We start from the raw sequence: 15,382 nt of genomic DNA, 5'->3' as shown, positions 1-15,382 counted from the left end.
TGAATGGAACTGTAAGTGAAGGTGTTATTGTTGGTCCTCCTCAGGATGGCACCTATGGTCTGGACTGTAAAGAGCGCTGTGACTGCAGTCATGCTGATGGATGTCACCATTCTACTGGTCATTGTCGCTGCCTGGCTGGATGGACTGGTAAGACCTAATAACAATGGACCTCATTCACAAATATCTGTGTGTTTTCTTAAATGTGTTCTCAAAGTTCCTAAGAAAAGTCTACGTCAGAACCATGACGTGTTGTTTAACCCCAGAATAGTTTGCACCTTTAATGATGAATGCCATTATCCTCGTAAGTTGTCATAAAACATGTGCCAGTTGATACCATTTAACATAGGTAATCGCCCCCAATCCCCATAAAAGGGCGTGAGACGGCAGGGCTGTGTGAGAAAAGAGAAAAGTCAAGAATGCCCAAATGAAACACAAGCTCGGAGTTATCAGAACACTGCAACACAGAGCTGATAAGATACCCACCAGCTCACAGGCCCAAGGGGAAGAACGCAAAGACCTGAGAAGCGCGCTCACAACTTGTGGCTACCCCAGCTGGACCTTTGTGAAAGACCTCCAGAAAGAAAACCAAAGTGGTTGAGAAAGAAAACAAGAGAAACAACATAGTCATCCCATATGGGGTATCAGAGAAACTCAGGAGGATCTTCAACAAACACTGCATCCCTGTGTATTTCAAACCCAGTAACACACTTAGACAGAGACTAGTACATCCCAAGGACAGAACACCACACACCCACAAAAGCAATCTGGTTTATGCTGTCCAATGCAACGAGGAATGCAAAGATCTTTACATTGGAGAAACAAAACAACCACTGCACAAACGCATGGCCCAACACAGGCGAGCTAACTCCTCAGGCCTGGACTCTGCTGTCCACTTACATCTCATGGAGAAAGCCCACTCCTTTGATGACAACAATGTCCAAATCCTGGACGGAGAGGACAGATGGTTTGAAAGAGGAGTAAAAGAAGCCATCTATGTAAAAGTGGAGAAACCATCGCTAAACAGAGGAGGAGGTCTGAGACACCACTTATCTCCAATTTACAATGCTGCCCTTTCATCCCTTCAGGAGATTCAACAATCTAACCTCAAAGAACAACTGTTCACAAAAGGCCTCCTGTGACTCCAACGACTGTCATTAAGACTCAACAGAGCACTAACCAAGTCCAAACCAACTTCCCACCAACGACTGTCACTCTAACGACGGTCGTTGGCACTTGGAGCACAAAGGGTTCCAGTGACATCATCGGCCTTGTGAAAGGTTAAATACTCTCCACACCAGTTAGGGCGCACTCCCACTGTCCATCCGTACTGTGCCCAAGCACGTTTCACGGCTAAAGTCTAGTTCGTTTGACCAGTCCCGTTTGGGAGAGGTGGGCTTTTGTAAAGCACGTTTGCACATGTACAAAGCACGTTTGCACATGTACAAGCACGAGCGTGCGCACGTGTATGACCACGAGCACGAGGCCTGCGGCGGTTCTGACGTCATTTTATGTTCTTCTGTTCGGACATAGAAAAGAAGGATGGACCATGCGTGGACATTTAAAACAAGTTGTCGCCTTGCAACGTCGACTAAGCGGGGTCGTGCCGCATCACAATGAATCCAAAAAAACCTCAAAGCCAAAAATGTTACCATGTTCTCTGTGCTGCTTTCCATTATGTCGCCATCGCGATGACGTCAATCAATGCATGTGACGTGTTACGGCGTGATGATGTATAGGCAGCAAGAAGCATTCGCGCGAAGCCCAGGTAGTGTGAGTACAAACGGGCCTGGGCCGCGGGGGGGGGGAGAGGGAGGGGGGGACAAGTACCCTAAAGCACGGGGCATGGTACGGATGGACAGTGTGAGTACGCCCTTAGTTGGACCAGTCCCAGCCTGGTCAGATGCGTACATGAACTGATGAAGCCTCTTGGATGAGAGGTGAAACGTCTTCCTAGGCAAATAACCAAGTCCAGTTGCTTTTCACTGAAATCTGTTCTGTTTACATTTTCAGCCATGACTACCCGTTACTCTCTGAATCAAACAGGATAGGGAATAAATCCTTGTCTCTGCCTGTAGTTCGGTATGATTGGTTAATTGATTTGACTGAGGGAAAAAAAAGCTGATGCGTGGGTGCAGAGCATAGAACAGTAAAGAGAGAATGTGCTCTACAGACAATAGTACGATCGCTCTGCTTTACGAAGATCATCAACATGTTCTGATCCTTTACCATCTAATATCATCATATCGCTCAGCCCTAACCATGATACTAAATAATAATAATAATAATAAAAAATATGCTAAATATTTTTAGATATCAGATTTTTTATCATCATTATATTACATAGCATCATGGTCCTTTAAAATAAATGTGTGTGTGTGTGTGTGTGTGTGTGTGTGTGTGTGTGTGTGTGTGCGCATGTGTGTAGGGATCCACTGTGACAGTGTGTGTGCAGAGGGCCGCTGGGGCCCAAACTGCTCCCTCCCCTGTAACTGTAAGAACGGAGCCTCCTGCTCTCCAGATGAAGGAACCTGTGAGTGTGCTCCAGGATACAGAGGCACCACCTGTCAGAGGAGTAAGTCCTGCACATCACTGCACCATCATCATCATCATCATCATCATTATGACACAGCTGATGCTTGACTTAAAGAATGAAGAGAGTTTATTTCAAATGATTTTGTCTATCATTCCTATGAGTATTAATAATATTATATATATTTAACAAGGTAAAAAGTCTCATTGAGATTAAAATATTCTTTATCAGTGACCTCGCTGAGAGGGCAGCAAAAACATTGTAAACAATACAAACAGCCACACACTACAAATGATTGAGCACAATATTCAGTTAAATGCAATATAAGGACACAGTTATAATGCATTCTTACACTATTTCAGTGAGAAGTTTAAGGAGCAACCACAATGAGGAAGAGCACTTTCCCCCATAGTAATGAGCTCTGATTATTATTTTATTATTATTCAGGTCCTCCGGAACATAGTTCCAGAAAAAAGAGGCAGTATGTGTTTATGTATTTTAAAGCTTAGTTCTGTTCTAACCTTGGGGACCAACACCTTTCCATTAAAACGCCCAAGTTACAGAGGCCACAATGTAAAATATGTTATTTCAAGATAGGTATAAATATAAATGAAGAATCCATCTGAACCCATCTGGCTTCAAAAAGACAATCCCAGCTGCTGATTGCTTGATAATTAGGTTTAAACTACATGCAGATTAAATTAAGTAATCTTTGTGTTTGCCCGGTTTGCCTGCAGTCTGCTCCCCAGGTTACTTTGGTCACCGCTGCAGCCAGACCTGTCCACAGTGTGTCCACAGCAACGGACCATGTCACCATGTCACAGGACAGTGTGACTGTCTTCCAGGCTTTAAAGGGGCACTGTGTAATGAGGGTGAGTTACCCTGCAGCACACTGTGTTCACTGTGTTACAAAGAACTGATACTGGTCACAAGCTAACTGTTTTGATTAGTCTTGGAAGTGCTCTTCTAAGAAAGTTAAAAAGCATCTGAGAAGAAGACAGATGCTAGCATGAATATCCCTTTGATGTGACCATGGACTGTAAAAAATAATGGACGGTGTTTTTGAGTTTGAAAAGTGAAGCTAATGCAGAAGTTCCTTAAATCTGCATCCTCTCTAATGTGAGCGATCCCACTGGTGCCATAAAGAAGTTTGATTGAATAGAAGTCAATGAGAAAATGAGCCTAAATTTCTCTCTTGATTTTTTCCCACAGTAAACATCTTCCTAATGAGTTTATGTCTCAATCTCTAGTTTAAAGTCTTCCTCGATATAGCATGATGTAAATTATGGTCCCATTTAGAGTCAAAGAGACCAGAAAGAGGGGATGCTTGAGGGTGGGGCTACACAGCGAATCACCGTGCGTTCACATCAAAAGCGATGGATGCGATTAAATGGCCCGGAACGCGAGTCACATTTTTGATCATCACTCTTTGCCGCGTCACTCTTATCTTCCAAAAAACGTTGCTGGGAGCCACTTCGCCTGTCATTGCGTCATTTTCATTGGTTTTGAATGGCAGCTTGATGCTTTAGAATCAAACTTAAAGCAGACTGACGTGATAACTTCAGAATCAAACTTAAAGCAGACTGACTTGATAACTTCAGAATCAAACTTAAAGCAGACTGACTTAATAACTTCATTATCAAACTTAAAGCCGACTGACTTGATAACTTCAGAATCAAACTTAAAGCAGACTGACTTAATAACTTCATTATCAAACTTAAAGCAGAGTGACTTGATAACTTCAGAATCAAACTTAAAGCAGACTGACTTAATAACTTCATTATCAAACTTAAAGCAGACTGACTTGATAACTTCAGAATCAAACTTAAAGCAGACTGACTTGATCACTTCAGAATCAAACTTAAAGCAGACTGACTTGATAACTTCAGAATCAAACTTAAAGCAGACTGACTTGATAACTTCAGAATCAAACTTAAAGCAGACTGACTTGATAACTTCAGAATCAAACTTAAAGCAGACTGACTTGATAACTTCAGAATCAAACTTAAAGCAGACTGACTTGATAACTTCAGAATCAAACTTAAAGCAGACTGACTTGATAACTTCAGAATCAAACTTAAAGCAGACTGACTTAATAACTTCAGAATCAAACTTAAAGCAGACTGACTTGATAACTTCAGAATCAAACTTAAAGCAGTCTGACTTGATAACTTCAGAATCAAACTTAAAGCAGACTCACTTGATAACTATAGAATCAAACTTAAAGCAGACCGACTTGATAACTATAGAATCAAACTTAAAGCAGACTGACTTGATCACTTCAGAATCAAACTTAAAGCAGACTGACTTGATAACTTCAGAATCAAACTTAAAGCAGACTGACTTGATCACTTCAGAATCAAACTTAAAGCAGACTGACTTGATCACTTCAGAATCAAACTTAAAGCAGACTGACTTGATAACTTCAGAATCAAACTTAAAGCTGACTGACTTGATAACTTCAGAATCAAACTGCAGTGGATCAGCCCGGTCCACTTGACATCAGGTCGGTGCAGGTCACTGTTTCTGAGGCTGTTCTCATGTCACATTCTGACCTTTCTTAACAGAAACATTAACCTCCTCAGTAGATCTGCCCTGACAGGAGTCACACATGACCGTTGGTCTTTCCTTTCCTTCACAAACTACCTCACAACTGCATGTTCATCAGCCCAATTTCAAGCATTTCTCAGGGAGAAACCCCCCAACCCCCGTCTGAAAGGACTCTGACTTCTGGCTACAGCCCTGGATGTTTTCACGTGCAAGCGACGCACCTGTCACTATGACTTTTTTTTATCACTTTTCAACATACTATAGTAGTGAGGAAACAGTTTTACAAATACTAATTGTATATAGGCAATACAACTTAGCCAGAAAAAAAATTCAGTCGGAAGATTTTTTTTTTGCTTTAATCCCTGTATTTGGAGCAGTATTAGTCACTAATCAGTGTTAGCCACGTCTGGCTGGTAGCGCTTCTCCCGGATTTTTCTGTTAATTGTTTTCTACACAAAAAATAGTCTTGATGGCTTATTTGATGACCGAATTTGCCAAAAAGACCCTGGGATGATTTTACGCCGGAATAACGCTTTGAGAATGTCAAACTAATCAGCAACCAGGATGCCCAGTACAGTCCAGTAAGTCCACAGATGATATCTGAGATGGCTGTGTGGAACATGAATGATTAACGCTCACATGTCTTGGGTGCAGTGTGTCCCAGTGGTCACTTTGGGAAGAACTGCGCCTGGAGCTGCAGCTGCACCAACAACGGCACCTGTAACCCAATCGATGGCTCCTGTCAGTGTTATCCAGGATGGATCGGCAGCGACTGCTCCCAGCGTGCGTTCAATTCGTAAAATGATGATGGCTACGATGTGTTTTATTACATTATAATCCTGTAAAGTACTTGTTTCTCTGTGAAATTGTATATTCTGATGTGAAAAGAACAGTGATTTAGAAAGGATTTATAGCTATGAACTGGCATGAGTGAAGATGATCAGGACTTGTATTTCCTGTGACTGTGTTCAGCGTGTCCGCCTGGTCAGTGGGGACCCAACTGCATCCACACATGCAACTGTCACAACGGAGCCTACTGCAGCGCTTATGATGGAGAATGCAAGTGCACCCCGGGATGGACCGGCCTCTACTGCACACAACGTCAGTAACACACACACACACACACACTCACACTCACACTCACACGCACGCACACACACACACACACACACACACACACACACACACACACACACACACACACACACACACACACACACACACACACACACACACACACACACACACACACACACACACACACACACACACACACACACACACACACACACACACACACACACACACACACACACACACACACACACACACTCACTCGCATACACATGCACGCACGCACACACACACACACACACAGCCTTTGTTGTTCACACAGAGAACATTTTGGAAGTATATCATGGGATATCTGTGTGTGTGTGTGTGTGTGTGTGTGTGTTTCCCCCCTTCCAGGCTGTCCGTTAGGTTTCTATGGTAAGGACTGTTCTCAGACCTGCCAGTGTAGGAACGGAGCTGACTGTGATCACATCTCTGGACAGTGTACCTGTCGCACCGGCTTCATGGGACGACTCTGTGAACAAAGTATGTTCTGACTGCCTGCTTCTTTCTGTCTGTCTGTCTGTCTGTCTTTCTTTCTTTTTTCTATGTTTTTCTTTCTTCCTTTTTAGGGTTGAGGACATCTTACTAAATGACCATTTCTTCTTATTTCAGAGTGTCCTCCTGGTTCCTATGGGTATGGCTGCCGTCAGGTCTGTGACTGTCTAAATAACTCCACGTGTGATCACATGACTGGGACATGTTACTGCAGCCCAGGCTGGAAGGGAGCTCGCTGTGACCAAGGTGAGCACACACCTCAATACAAATGGAACCAATGGATGTAGCATCATGTTAATAAAGAAAAAGAGCTCTGCTCTCAGATCTCTTTTGGAGAACGGTTGGTGTAACCAGATCCCCTTGGTTGTCTAATTATTGACAGCCATCTCCTTTTGACAGAACTACTTTGTCAAGTTTTATTTTTTTAAATTAGACCAAACAGACCCCAAGGCCTCTAACTGTGGTTCTCCATGGCTCATGCCCCTGTCTGCAGCTGGTGTAGTGGTTGGCAGTCTCAACAGTTTGACTAGTGCAGCCATGCAGGTGGACACCTACCAGATCGGAGCCATTGCCGGGATCATCGTGCTGGTGCTCCTGGTGCTCTTCCTCCTCCTCCTGTTCATCATCTACAGGAAGAAGCAAAAGGGCAAAGAGCCCACCATGCCAGCTGTGACCTACACTCCTGCTATGAGGGTCACTGCAGATTACACCATCACAGGTACGTCACAGGCTGAACTGCTGCTGTTCCAGACATTTCCTCATGTTGGGCCATCACTTAGTCCTGCAAACAAAGGTTTTAACTGGTACAATGAAAATACTCACCTGTTTTTCATGCAAAATATTTACCATTGACAGAATTATTCTTTGAATATTACTCCCTATTACAGCACTTAACACGTGTTTGATTTTATGGCATGTTTTAAATTAAAAATGAAATATGAAGACAGTTATGCTGCATGGGCTACTATATGAGAGCTACAAGAACTGTGTCTGGTCGACATGAAGCAGGGTGGCAACAAGGCTTGAATATCTTCACCTTATCAGTAGAAATAAAGACTGCAGACCTTCTGATCACTGCAACCTCTGCTCTCTTTGTCACAGCAAATGAAACATAAACATGGTGACCACACAGAATAGTCCCATATTCAATAATAACCCCCCCCCCCCTTTGCTCGTATCACAAAGTCAATTTCAGACTGTAAACGAACCCAGTGCTGTGGGGAATATTTAAATCTGACACTGTACTGTATTAAGAGCCTGACAAATTTTATGATACACAATGCTGATGTTAGTAAATATAAGGAGGTTAATAACAATGCCCAGTACACACACACTTACTCACAGGGATGCACATGCACACACATGCTTACAACAAGGTCATGCACATTCCTAATGATGGTTTCACAATATGCCAACAAAGGCAGGGATCAGAGGACACTTGATTCTGCATCTGTACGACATCACAGATTGAGGTTATTTTAATGTTGGGTCTAACGCTCTGAAAGCACTGATGAACTTGCTGTTAAGAGTAACCTTGTTATTTTACAGATGCTCACCCACCAGCATGCGAGGCCCACCCCAGCAGCTACTTCTCCAACCCCAGCTATCATACTCTGACCCAGTGCATCAGCCCCCCACATGTTAACAGTGGTCCTTATGGAAAGGTATGGGGGGGGGGGGGGGGGGGGTATATACATATATATATATATATATATAAAATATATATATATACATATATATATATATATGTTTGTCTCCTTTTTATGTTTTTATTCATTAGAAAGGCAAAAGTACATACAATGAGAAATAGGGACTTTTTCCTTTTTCAAAAACAACAACCACTTATTCCCTCCCACCCTCAACCCCTCCCAGTCCTACATCATTTGTTACAGATCAGTGATAACACACATCCTTCCTTCTTAATGTAAACAGACATGCAAATATGTATATAAGTACATGGAAAAATTAAAAGAGTAAGAAAAAAAGAGAAGATTCAAAAACACAATAAATCAGAGAAGTAGTATTTTCAGTGGACTGAAATGAGGCAGGGTGGAAAAAGAAACCTGATGTTTGTCTCTTTGACTTTCATTTTTCAGGCCAAGAGCAACCCGCTGTTTGTGAACTTGAAGAATGTGGATGAGAGAAAAAGGGCCACTCTAGCTGTGCACACTGGCACACTGCCTGCAGACTGGAAACAAGAAGGCTGCTTCAATGAACTGGGTGAGACATGGAGTTATTGTGTACTCCATATACCGTAGATAGCAACATTAATGCTGCAAGTCGGTATCTTTGTAATGTTCAGTGGATTACTGCTTATGTAAGAGTGAAATGTAGGAAATAAATAATAATAATAATAATAATAAATACATGCATTTTTGCCTATCTGGGACCAGGTTGTGAATAAGCTAATAAACAAAAATACTAGACAAATAAATAACAGCATGAACAATTAGAGAAACTACGAGGCACATACACATAAAAAATAAAAAACATGCTACAAATACTGAAAAGAATGTGAAGAGCAAAGTTGTAAATTACTTAATAAAGTTGCTGTTTTCATCCTCTTAACCTCAAGTGCTGCATTTGACAGAACTGATTATTGATTTAGTTTCATCTATCCTTTATTTAACCAGTAATGTTCCATTGGGATACAACATCCATTCAATTCAATTCAATTTTATTTATAGTGCCAAATCATAACAAAAGTTATCTCAGGACACTTTACAAACTAGGTAAAGACCACACTCTATGATAAACAAAGACTCAACTCTCCTGCCATGGAGTCCTGGTCAAGATGTGCACATGTAAAAAAAGAAAATGTGGACAGATAACATCACAAAAATACACACAACCTGCAGGAATTAGAAGCTAAATGAAGTAAATACTGGCATTCCCAGTCTCAGGCAATAGACTTGAGAAATGTGGGTCTCTCTTAGTGATCGACAGGTTTGACTATTACTTGCAGGAAGAATGTTTTTTGTTAGTTTATGTGATTGTGGATCATAGACACTTGATGTTCAATATGGTATTCCTCAAAACATATCTCTGTTTCACCAGATGACCCACTTGTATGGCTGCTCTGACATCTTGTTGATATCACTATTTTTAGGAATGGAAAAAACAAGTGTCAACATTTTCACATTAAATGACACAGAAACAAATATTCATTCATTCTATGATTGAAAATAGCTGTTTGTGTCAGTTTAACAAGTTTTTAAAAATGTAGGTTTTAACCTGGGAAGTTCGAGCATCCTTAACTCAGAATGACACTGAAATGCTGAGACATGCTTTTACCACGTCACTTTTATTTATTTGATTTAGGTAATTTTTTCTCCACTGGCTTCCCTAAAATATTCAACACTGTTGCGATACTTATATATACCATCAGCATAAACAACATCAACTTGCAGCCGACAGTCCACAATACCACAGCTAGTGCAGATGAGGAGTTATCTGACAAAAGTTAACTGGCAAATTGCACGTCTTTGCATTTTCAAAGGTGTGGATGGGAAACTTTTGGTTTTATTTTATGGGGATATGATTTCTTAAGAAAATTCAAGACTAATCTTGTCATAATTCACATAATTCTTGCCTTCATTATTCACTGACCATCTTCATTTCCATTATGTCCTCACACCAGGAGCCTACGGAGTTGACAGGAGATACATGGGTAAATCTTTACGAGGTAAGTCCTGCAGTTATACAAGTTAATGCTGAACTGCTCAGTTTAATTTTGGAATTCACCTCTCACTGGCTCCTCCTCCCATGTCATCCAGATCTGAAGGGCACGCTGTATCACGCCAGCTCCTGTTCCCTCAACAGCTCTGAAAACCCATATGCCACGATAAAGGACCCTCCCCTTCTGGCAGCCAAAAACACAGAGTGTGGCTACGTGGAAATGAAGTCACCAGCCAGGCGGGATTCACCATACGCTGAGATCAGCAACAGCAGCCCGACCGATAACAGGAATGTCTATGAAGTTGGTGAGTAGCTTAGAGGTTACATTTGTCATCGTCAGTGTTTTATAGAGAAGTATGCTTCTATTGTATTAACGACCTATTTACCAGTGTGTGTTGGTAGCCCTGTCCGAGGGGGTAGAGGCCAACAGGACTACTAATGCTGCTAGTGAGCGCCGAAGAGTGGTTTGCAGTCAGAAGAGGTGACTGCAGACCATCTGTCTGCACCGGTTGGGGAGGAAGAAAAGGAGAGAGAAAGAGAGAAAAGATGGACAGATGGACAGAGAGAGACAAAGACAGACATAGAAATACTAGATATATCAAGAGTAGTATATCTAGGTATCTATCAAAGACAGACATAGAGACACTTCCAGAGATGCAAGCAGCCACAAAAGTAACAGTAACTATAATAATATCTATAGTAATGTGAGTATGACGTATATGTTATGGCAGTTAATACAACAGAACAGTAGAAACAAGCACAGCTAAGGTGATAGAATATGACAATGATAATAATTATGGGGGTAAACATGATCAATGGTAGATTGTAGTGTAGTGGTAAAAACAGCTGTGATACAGTAAGACATACACACACTGATGATGTTTTTATGGCTTCAAATGTTATAATTTATAAAACTAATGATAGTTTATATGAGTAATAGTGATAATAGCAGCAGGAAGCATCATGCAGGACCACGGCAGCAGGCACCGACACGATCAGCAGAAACTTGAGAGACGACAAATCACAAACAACTCCAGGAAGAAGCTGAATTAGTAACATGCATTTATGAGACATGAATGATACAGACAGAGAGGAGAGAAGCTCAGAGTATCAGGAACAGGATTATCCCCCGGCAGACTAGGCCTAAAGCAGCAGAATTAAGTAAGCAGAACAAAATCTGCTTAGGCCACTAAGAGACATATGTATACAGAGTCACACATTTGATGGACTTAATTGGCCTCCCTGGGATCTTGCAGTCAAAAACTACAGAGTATCATCACATTCTGGTTTTAAAGTGTTTCACAAACAACCCTGGAAATCTGTATCGACGTCATACTGCCTCTTAATGTCAGGTCCAAACTCTTTCTGGGAAATGTTTGTTTCAAGTCAAGGAAAGTGAACTCACATATGCACACAGCTGTTGAATGGATATGATAATAATGAATCACAGTTATATGTAACAATAATATACAGACATACACACATACACCTTACCAGACCTACCTGTTCTCATCCCAACTTGTCACACACGAAAGAAAGCATATCTTTAGTAGAAATGGGATTTCTTTGTTGTTTAACACATTACACACACACTGGCCTTAAACAAACAAACAAACATGTACAAATATGACGTGTACATATGAACTAATGGGGAAATGCTGTGAGGTGGCTGCCCATGGACAGGGTACTGAACAGTTAGTCATTCTTCTTTTTTTTTAACCTTTTTTTATTCAGGGGGAGAACACTGAGAGCAATGCTCTCTTTTTGAGGAACGCCCTGATCACATTCACACCTGGAAGCTGCTTGCCCATGGGGGTTATGGGCCTTACTTCTTCACTTCCCCACCCAGATTTGTCTAGGAAAATAAACTGGCGACCCTCCGGTCACAAGCCTGCTTCTCTAACCTTTAGGCCACTACGCCACCCCTCTACCCCCTATTCTGTGCCTTGCTGGTGAACTGCTACATCTTCCGTCCACACCCCAGACTTTGGTCTGTACGGTGAATTGATACAGCATCCTTTCAGTTCCCAAGCCAAGCTACTGCTGTCGCTACAAATGTGTCGTCATGACTCATCAATGCAATGAGTAACCCTGACACTCCACTACGGTCTCTGTTTTAAACACAGAGAAGATTTGGTTAACGTTGTGAAGTCAGACAATACTATGTGGTTAGGGTTAGGAAAATATTGTTAAAATAAGTTCTTTTTTTCTTTTTTAACGTCACAGGAATCGAAACGCGCATGATTGGTATTTGACGGCCAAATCCAAAAACATCTGCAGATGAGACCATGCTAGTGCTACTTAATTATCCAAAACATTGGACTGTTCCTTTAAGTTCACAGCTTTGTACTTTCTTCTTCCTGCAACTGCCAACTCGCCTGTCTTTGATTTCAGAGCCATCTGTAAGCACCATCCAGCTGACTGGAGACAGCAATGGCCACGCACAGTTTGTTCAAGATCCCTACGATCTACCAAAAAACAGCCACATCCCATGTCACTACGACGTCCTGCCAGCCAGAGAGAGTCCCTCCCCAGAGCACAAGGAGCTGGACAGTGAATGATGGCAAAGAGACTCAGTACAGTGACCAGGTCTCACCTCCAGTCTGTCGCTCCACCACTGGCTGTTCTGTGAATGGGCACACTTTATACCCACAACATGCTTTCACTTGTTTTCTTGCTGTTGTATTTTGACACTATCATTGTAATTGTGTATCATGACTTCTTTCTGAACAAACTTGGTATGGAAGAGTTAGATTTGAGGTAAAGCTGTTATTTTTTACAGCAACTTGTAAACTTTGATGCAGTCTTCATTAGTCATTCCACATGTCTGGGAGGTGAGGTCAACGTATGCTTTGAACGAATCAGTTGGTATGATGTGTTGTCCGACCAGTGCTAACGGCAAAAGTGTTTCTTTCTGTTCCATATGGATCCACTCAAAGGCAGCCTGAAAAGCCTGCTGTCATGGTCTCTGACTGCCTCCTCTGCCAGCGTCTTCTGCGTGTCTTGTAGTCTCGGCACAACAGATCGTATAAATGGCGATAGCACACATACAGATGGTGGAGAAGCATGTGGTGTTGCACTTGTTTGTAAATACGAAAAGTGACCTTTCCATAACTCTGCACACCTGGCTACACCTCGCTGTGTAAAAGTGTGTGTGATTGTTGAATTATTCAGAAAGTTACAGAGACTATCAGATGCAGCCCCACCTAAAGGGGATTTCAGTTGCTGTTAAATGATCTGAGTAATTTGTTTCAAGCATACTGAAACCTTTATGATGTTTGCGTATTATTCAGTGTACCCATCAAATCTCTATTTTTGTAACAACCGTATTAGAAAATGGCTAATTTGATTAAATATTAGCAGTTATATCAAAGATCAGTTGTTTGTTGAAGTTTACATGGAAGAGTAGTAGAGTCAAGCTGCTGACAGTGTTTTTGATGTCGGAATAGAATGTGTTGTATTAGTGTTCAAGTTAACCAAAGGTACAAGTTCCATTTAAATGTTATTTTTTATCAGCGTAGTTCAAAGCTCTGCCAATTGTTTAATCCGATGGGTTCTGAGCTGAGTCTCTTCTTATTCTAACAGGATTCCATTTTAGGTCATTTGCCACTAATTTCAGACTAATTCCTTTTGAGTTAATCAACACGACATACAGAGGAATACGTAGAAGACAGGGATTTCATTTGATCTTAAACATTATGAAACATAAATATAAATATCATAATTTGTGAATATCAAATCAGTCATACAAACTGCTTAGTGATCCTTATCACCACTTTGTGATACCCGTTGCCATTAACAGTAGCTCTTTCGAGCAGGATGTTTTTCATACAGTTGTATTTCACATGTGGAGCTTGTGCTCAGTGTACTCCACGTTTCTTATTTGTCTTTATGAATAATTTATGTGTCTTGCTAAGCCATTGCAGTTTTTATGATCATTTTAAATGATCCTCAAAGGTGTAGGAGTATTCAGTTTAAATATATTAGTATTAGATCAGGACAGTGGAACCAAGGCTGGATTTGAAACTGAGCAACTGCCCTTTGGTTCCATGTTCATTGTGACCCTGTTTCCTTCTGTTAAAGTTGTACTCTATTCGAATTAAAATACATTGTTTCTAGCGGCCTCTGTTGCGGTAAGATGTAACTGCAGGTGAGGTTTTAAGAAGAAGAATTGAGGAAGAAGAAGAAGAATTACTTTATTTTTATCCCACACGGGGAAATTAAGTAGAAATTAAGTAGTTGTCTGTTCCTTTCAACTGGAATGCTATTCAGTATTTACACTGAAAGTGCTTTTTTAATTTTAATAAACACTTGAAATTTGTATTTGTAAAATGTGTCAGTGACTGAATTGAGCCTACAGGTCCTGACTGAATGATTTGGTTACATGTTTAAAATGACAATTTTCCTATGTCTTTACATTTTGTCCGATGACAAACTGAAAATGCATTCTTTTTGGGTTTTTTTCTCAATGTGTTGATGTACTGAATATGCATTTGTTTTATGCATGAATGGAGTGTTAATATGAACATTATTTAAAGTTCTGTGTAAAAGGAGGACGGCCGACCATGCAGCATGGGGAAAATTTCCACGACTTGAAGGCAAAAAAGGTAGAAAATCAACCAATGAGTATATCTGCTCAGTGTTGTTCAGAAGGCACTTTTCCACTGCAGGAACCCATAACCTGGGACTTTATACTGACTAACTTGGACTTTTAAGAACCATAGGCGTGTTTCCATTAGGTCAAATGTGGCCGTTCGGAAAGTTTCAGACCATGCCCTCTCAAATGGCCACTCACTCGCCGTGTTTCCGTTACAAAAAAAGGCCCCAAAGGGATTTAGGAGACTCTGGAGGTGACGTATCTCTCTGAATGGGTTTGGATCGCTAATGATCAGCTGATCAGTGATACAGCGATGTGCCGTTCTTTCTCAAAGTGAGAAATACAGAATAGTCATAGTTTGATTTAAGGCGGCCCCTATGATTCACAACATCAACTTATGTACAAGTAACATGGAA

The 15,382-nt window shown here is 41.2% G+C and overlaps 1 protein-coding gene across 2 annotated transcripts in view; it reads left to right on the top strand.

Annotated features, from left to right (window-relative positions):
• Positions 1-13,691, top strand: part of megf10 (multiple EGF-like-domains 10) — a 78,505-nt gene extending 64,814 nt beyond the window's left edge. For both annotated transcript variants that reach the window (XM_083930178.1, XM_083930177.1), the window contains exons 13-25: positions 45-147; positions 2,426-2,572; positions 3,268-3,402; positions 5,735-5,863; positions 6,053-6,181; positions 6,551-6,679; positions 6,809-6,937; positions 7,185-7,409; positions 8,240-8,355; positions 8,788-8,911; positions 10,332-10,376; positions 10,468-10,674; positions 12,764-13,691. In XM_083930178.1, the coding sequence (XP_083786304.1) occupies positions 45-147; positions 2,426-2,572; positions 3,268-3,402; positions 5,735-5,863; positions 6,053-6,181; positions 6,551-6,679; positions 6,809-6,937; positions 7,185-7,409; positions 8,240-8,355; positions 8,788-8,911; positions 10,332-10,376; positions 10,468-10,674; positions 12,764-12,930 (1,785 nt within the window). In that variant the 3' untranslated portion in view covers positions 12,931-13,691. The remainder of the gene's footprint in view (positions 1-44; positions 148-2,425; positions 2,573-3,267; positions 3,403-5,734; positions 5,864-6,052; positions 6,182-6,550; positions 6,680-6,808; positions 6,938-7,184; positions 7,410-8,239; positions 8,356-8,787; positions 8,912-10,331; positions 10,377-10,467; positions 10,675-12,763) is intronic.
• Positions 13,692-15,382: the final 1,691 nt, after the last annotated feature.

Source organism: Echiichthys vipera (assembly GCF_963691815.1).
Source record: "Echiichthys vipera genome assembly, chromosome: 16".
Taxonomy (NCBI): domain Eukaryota; kingdom Metazoa; phylum Chordata; class Actinopteri; order Perciformes; family Trachinidae; genus Echiichthys; species Echiichthys vipera.
This window is presented reverse-complemented; position numbering and strand designations above follow the sequence as displayed.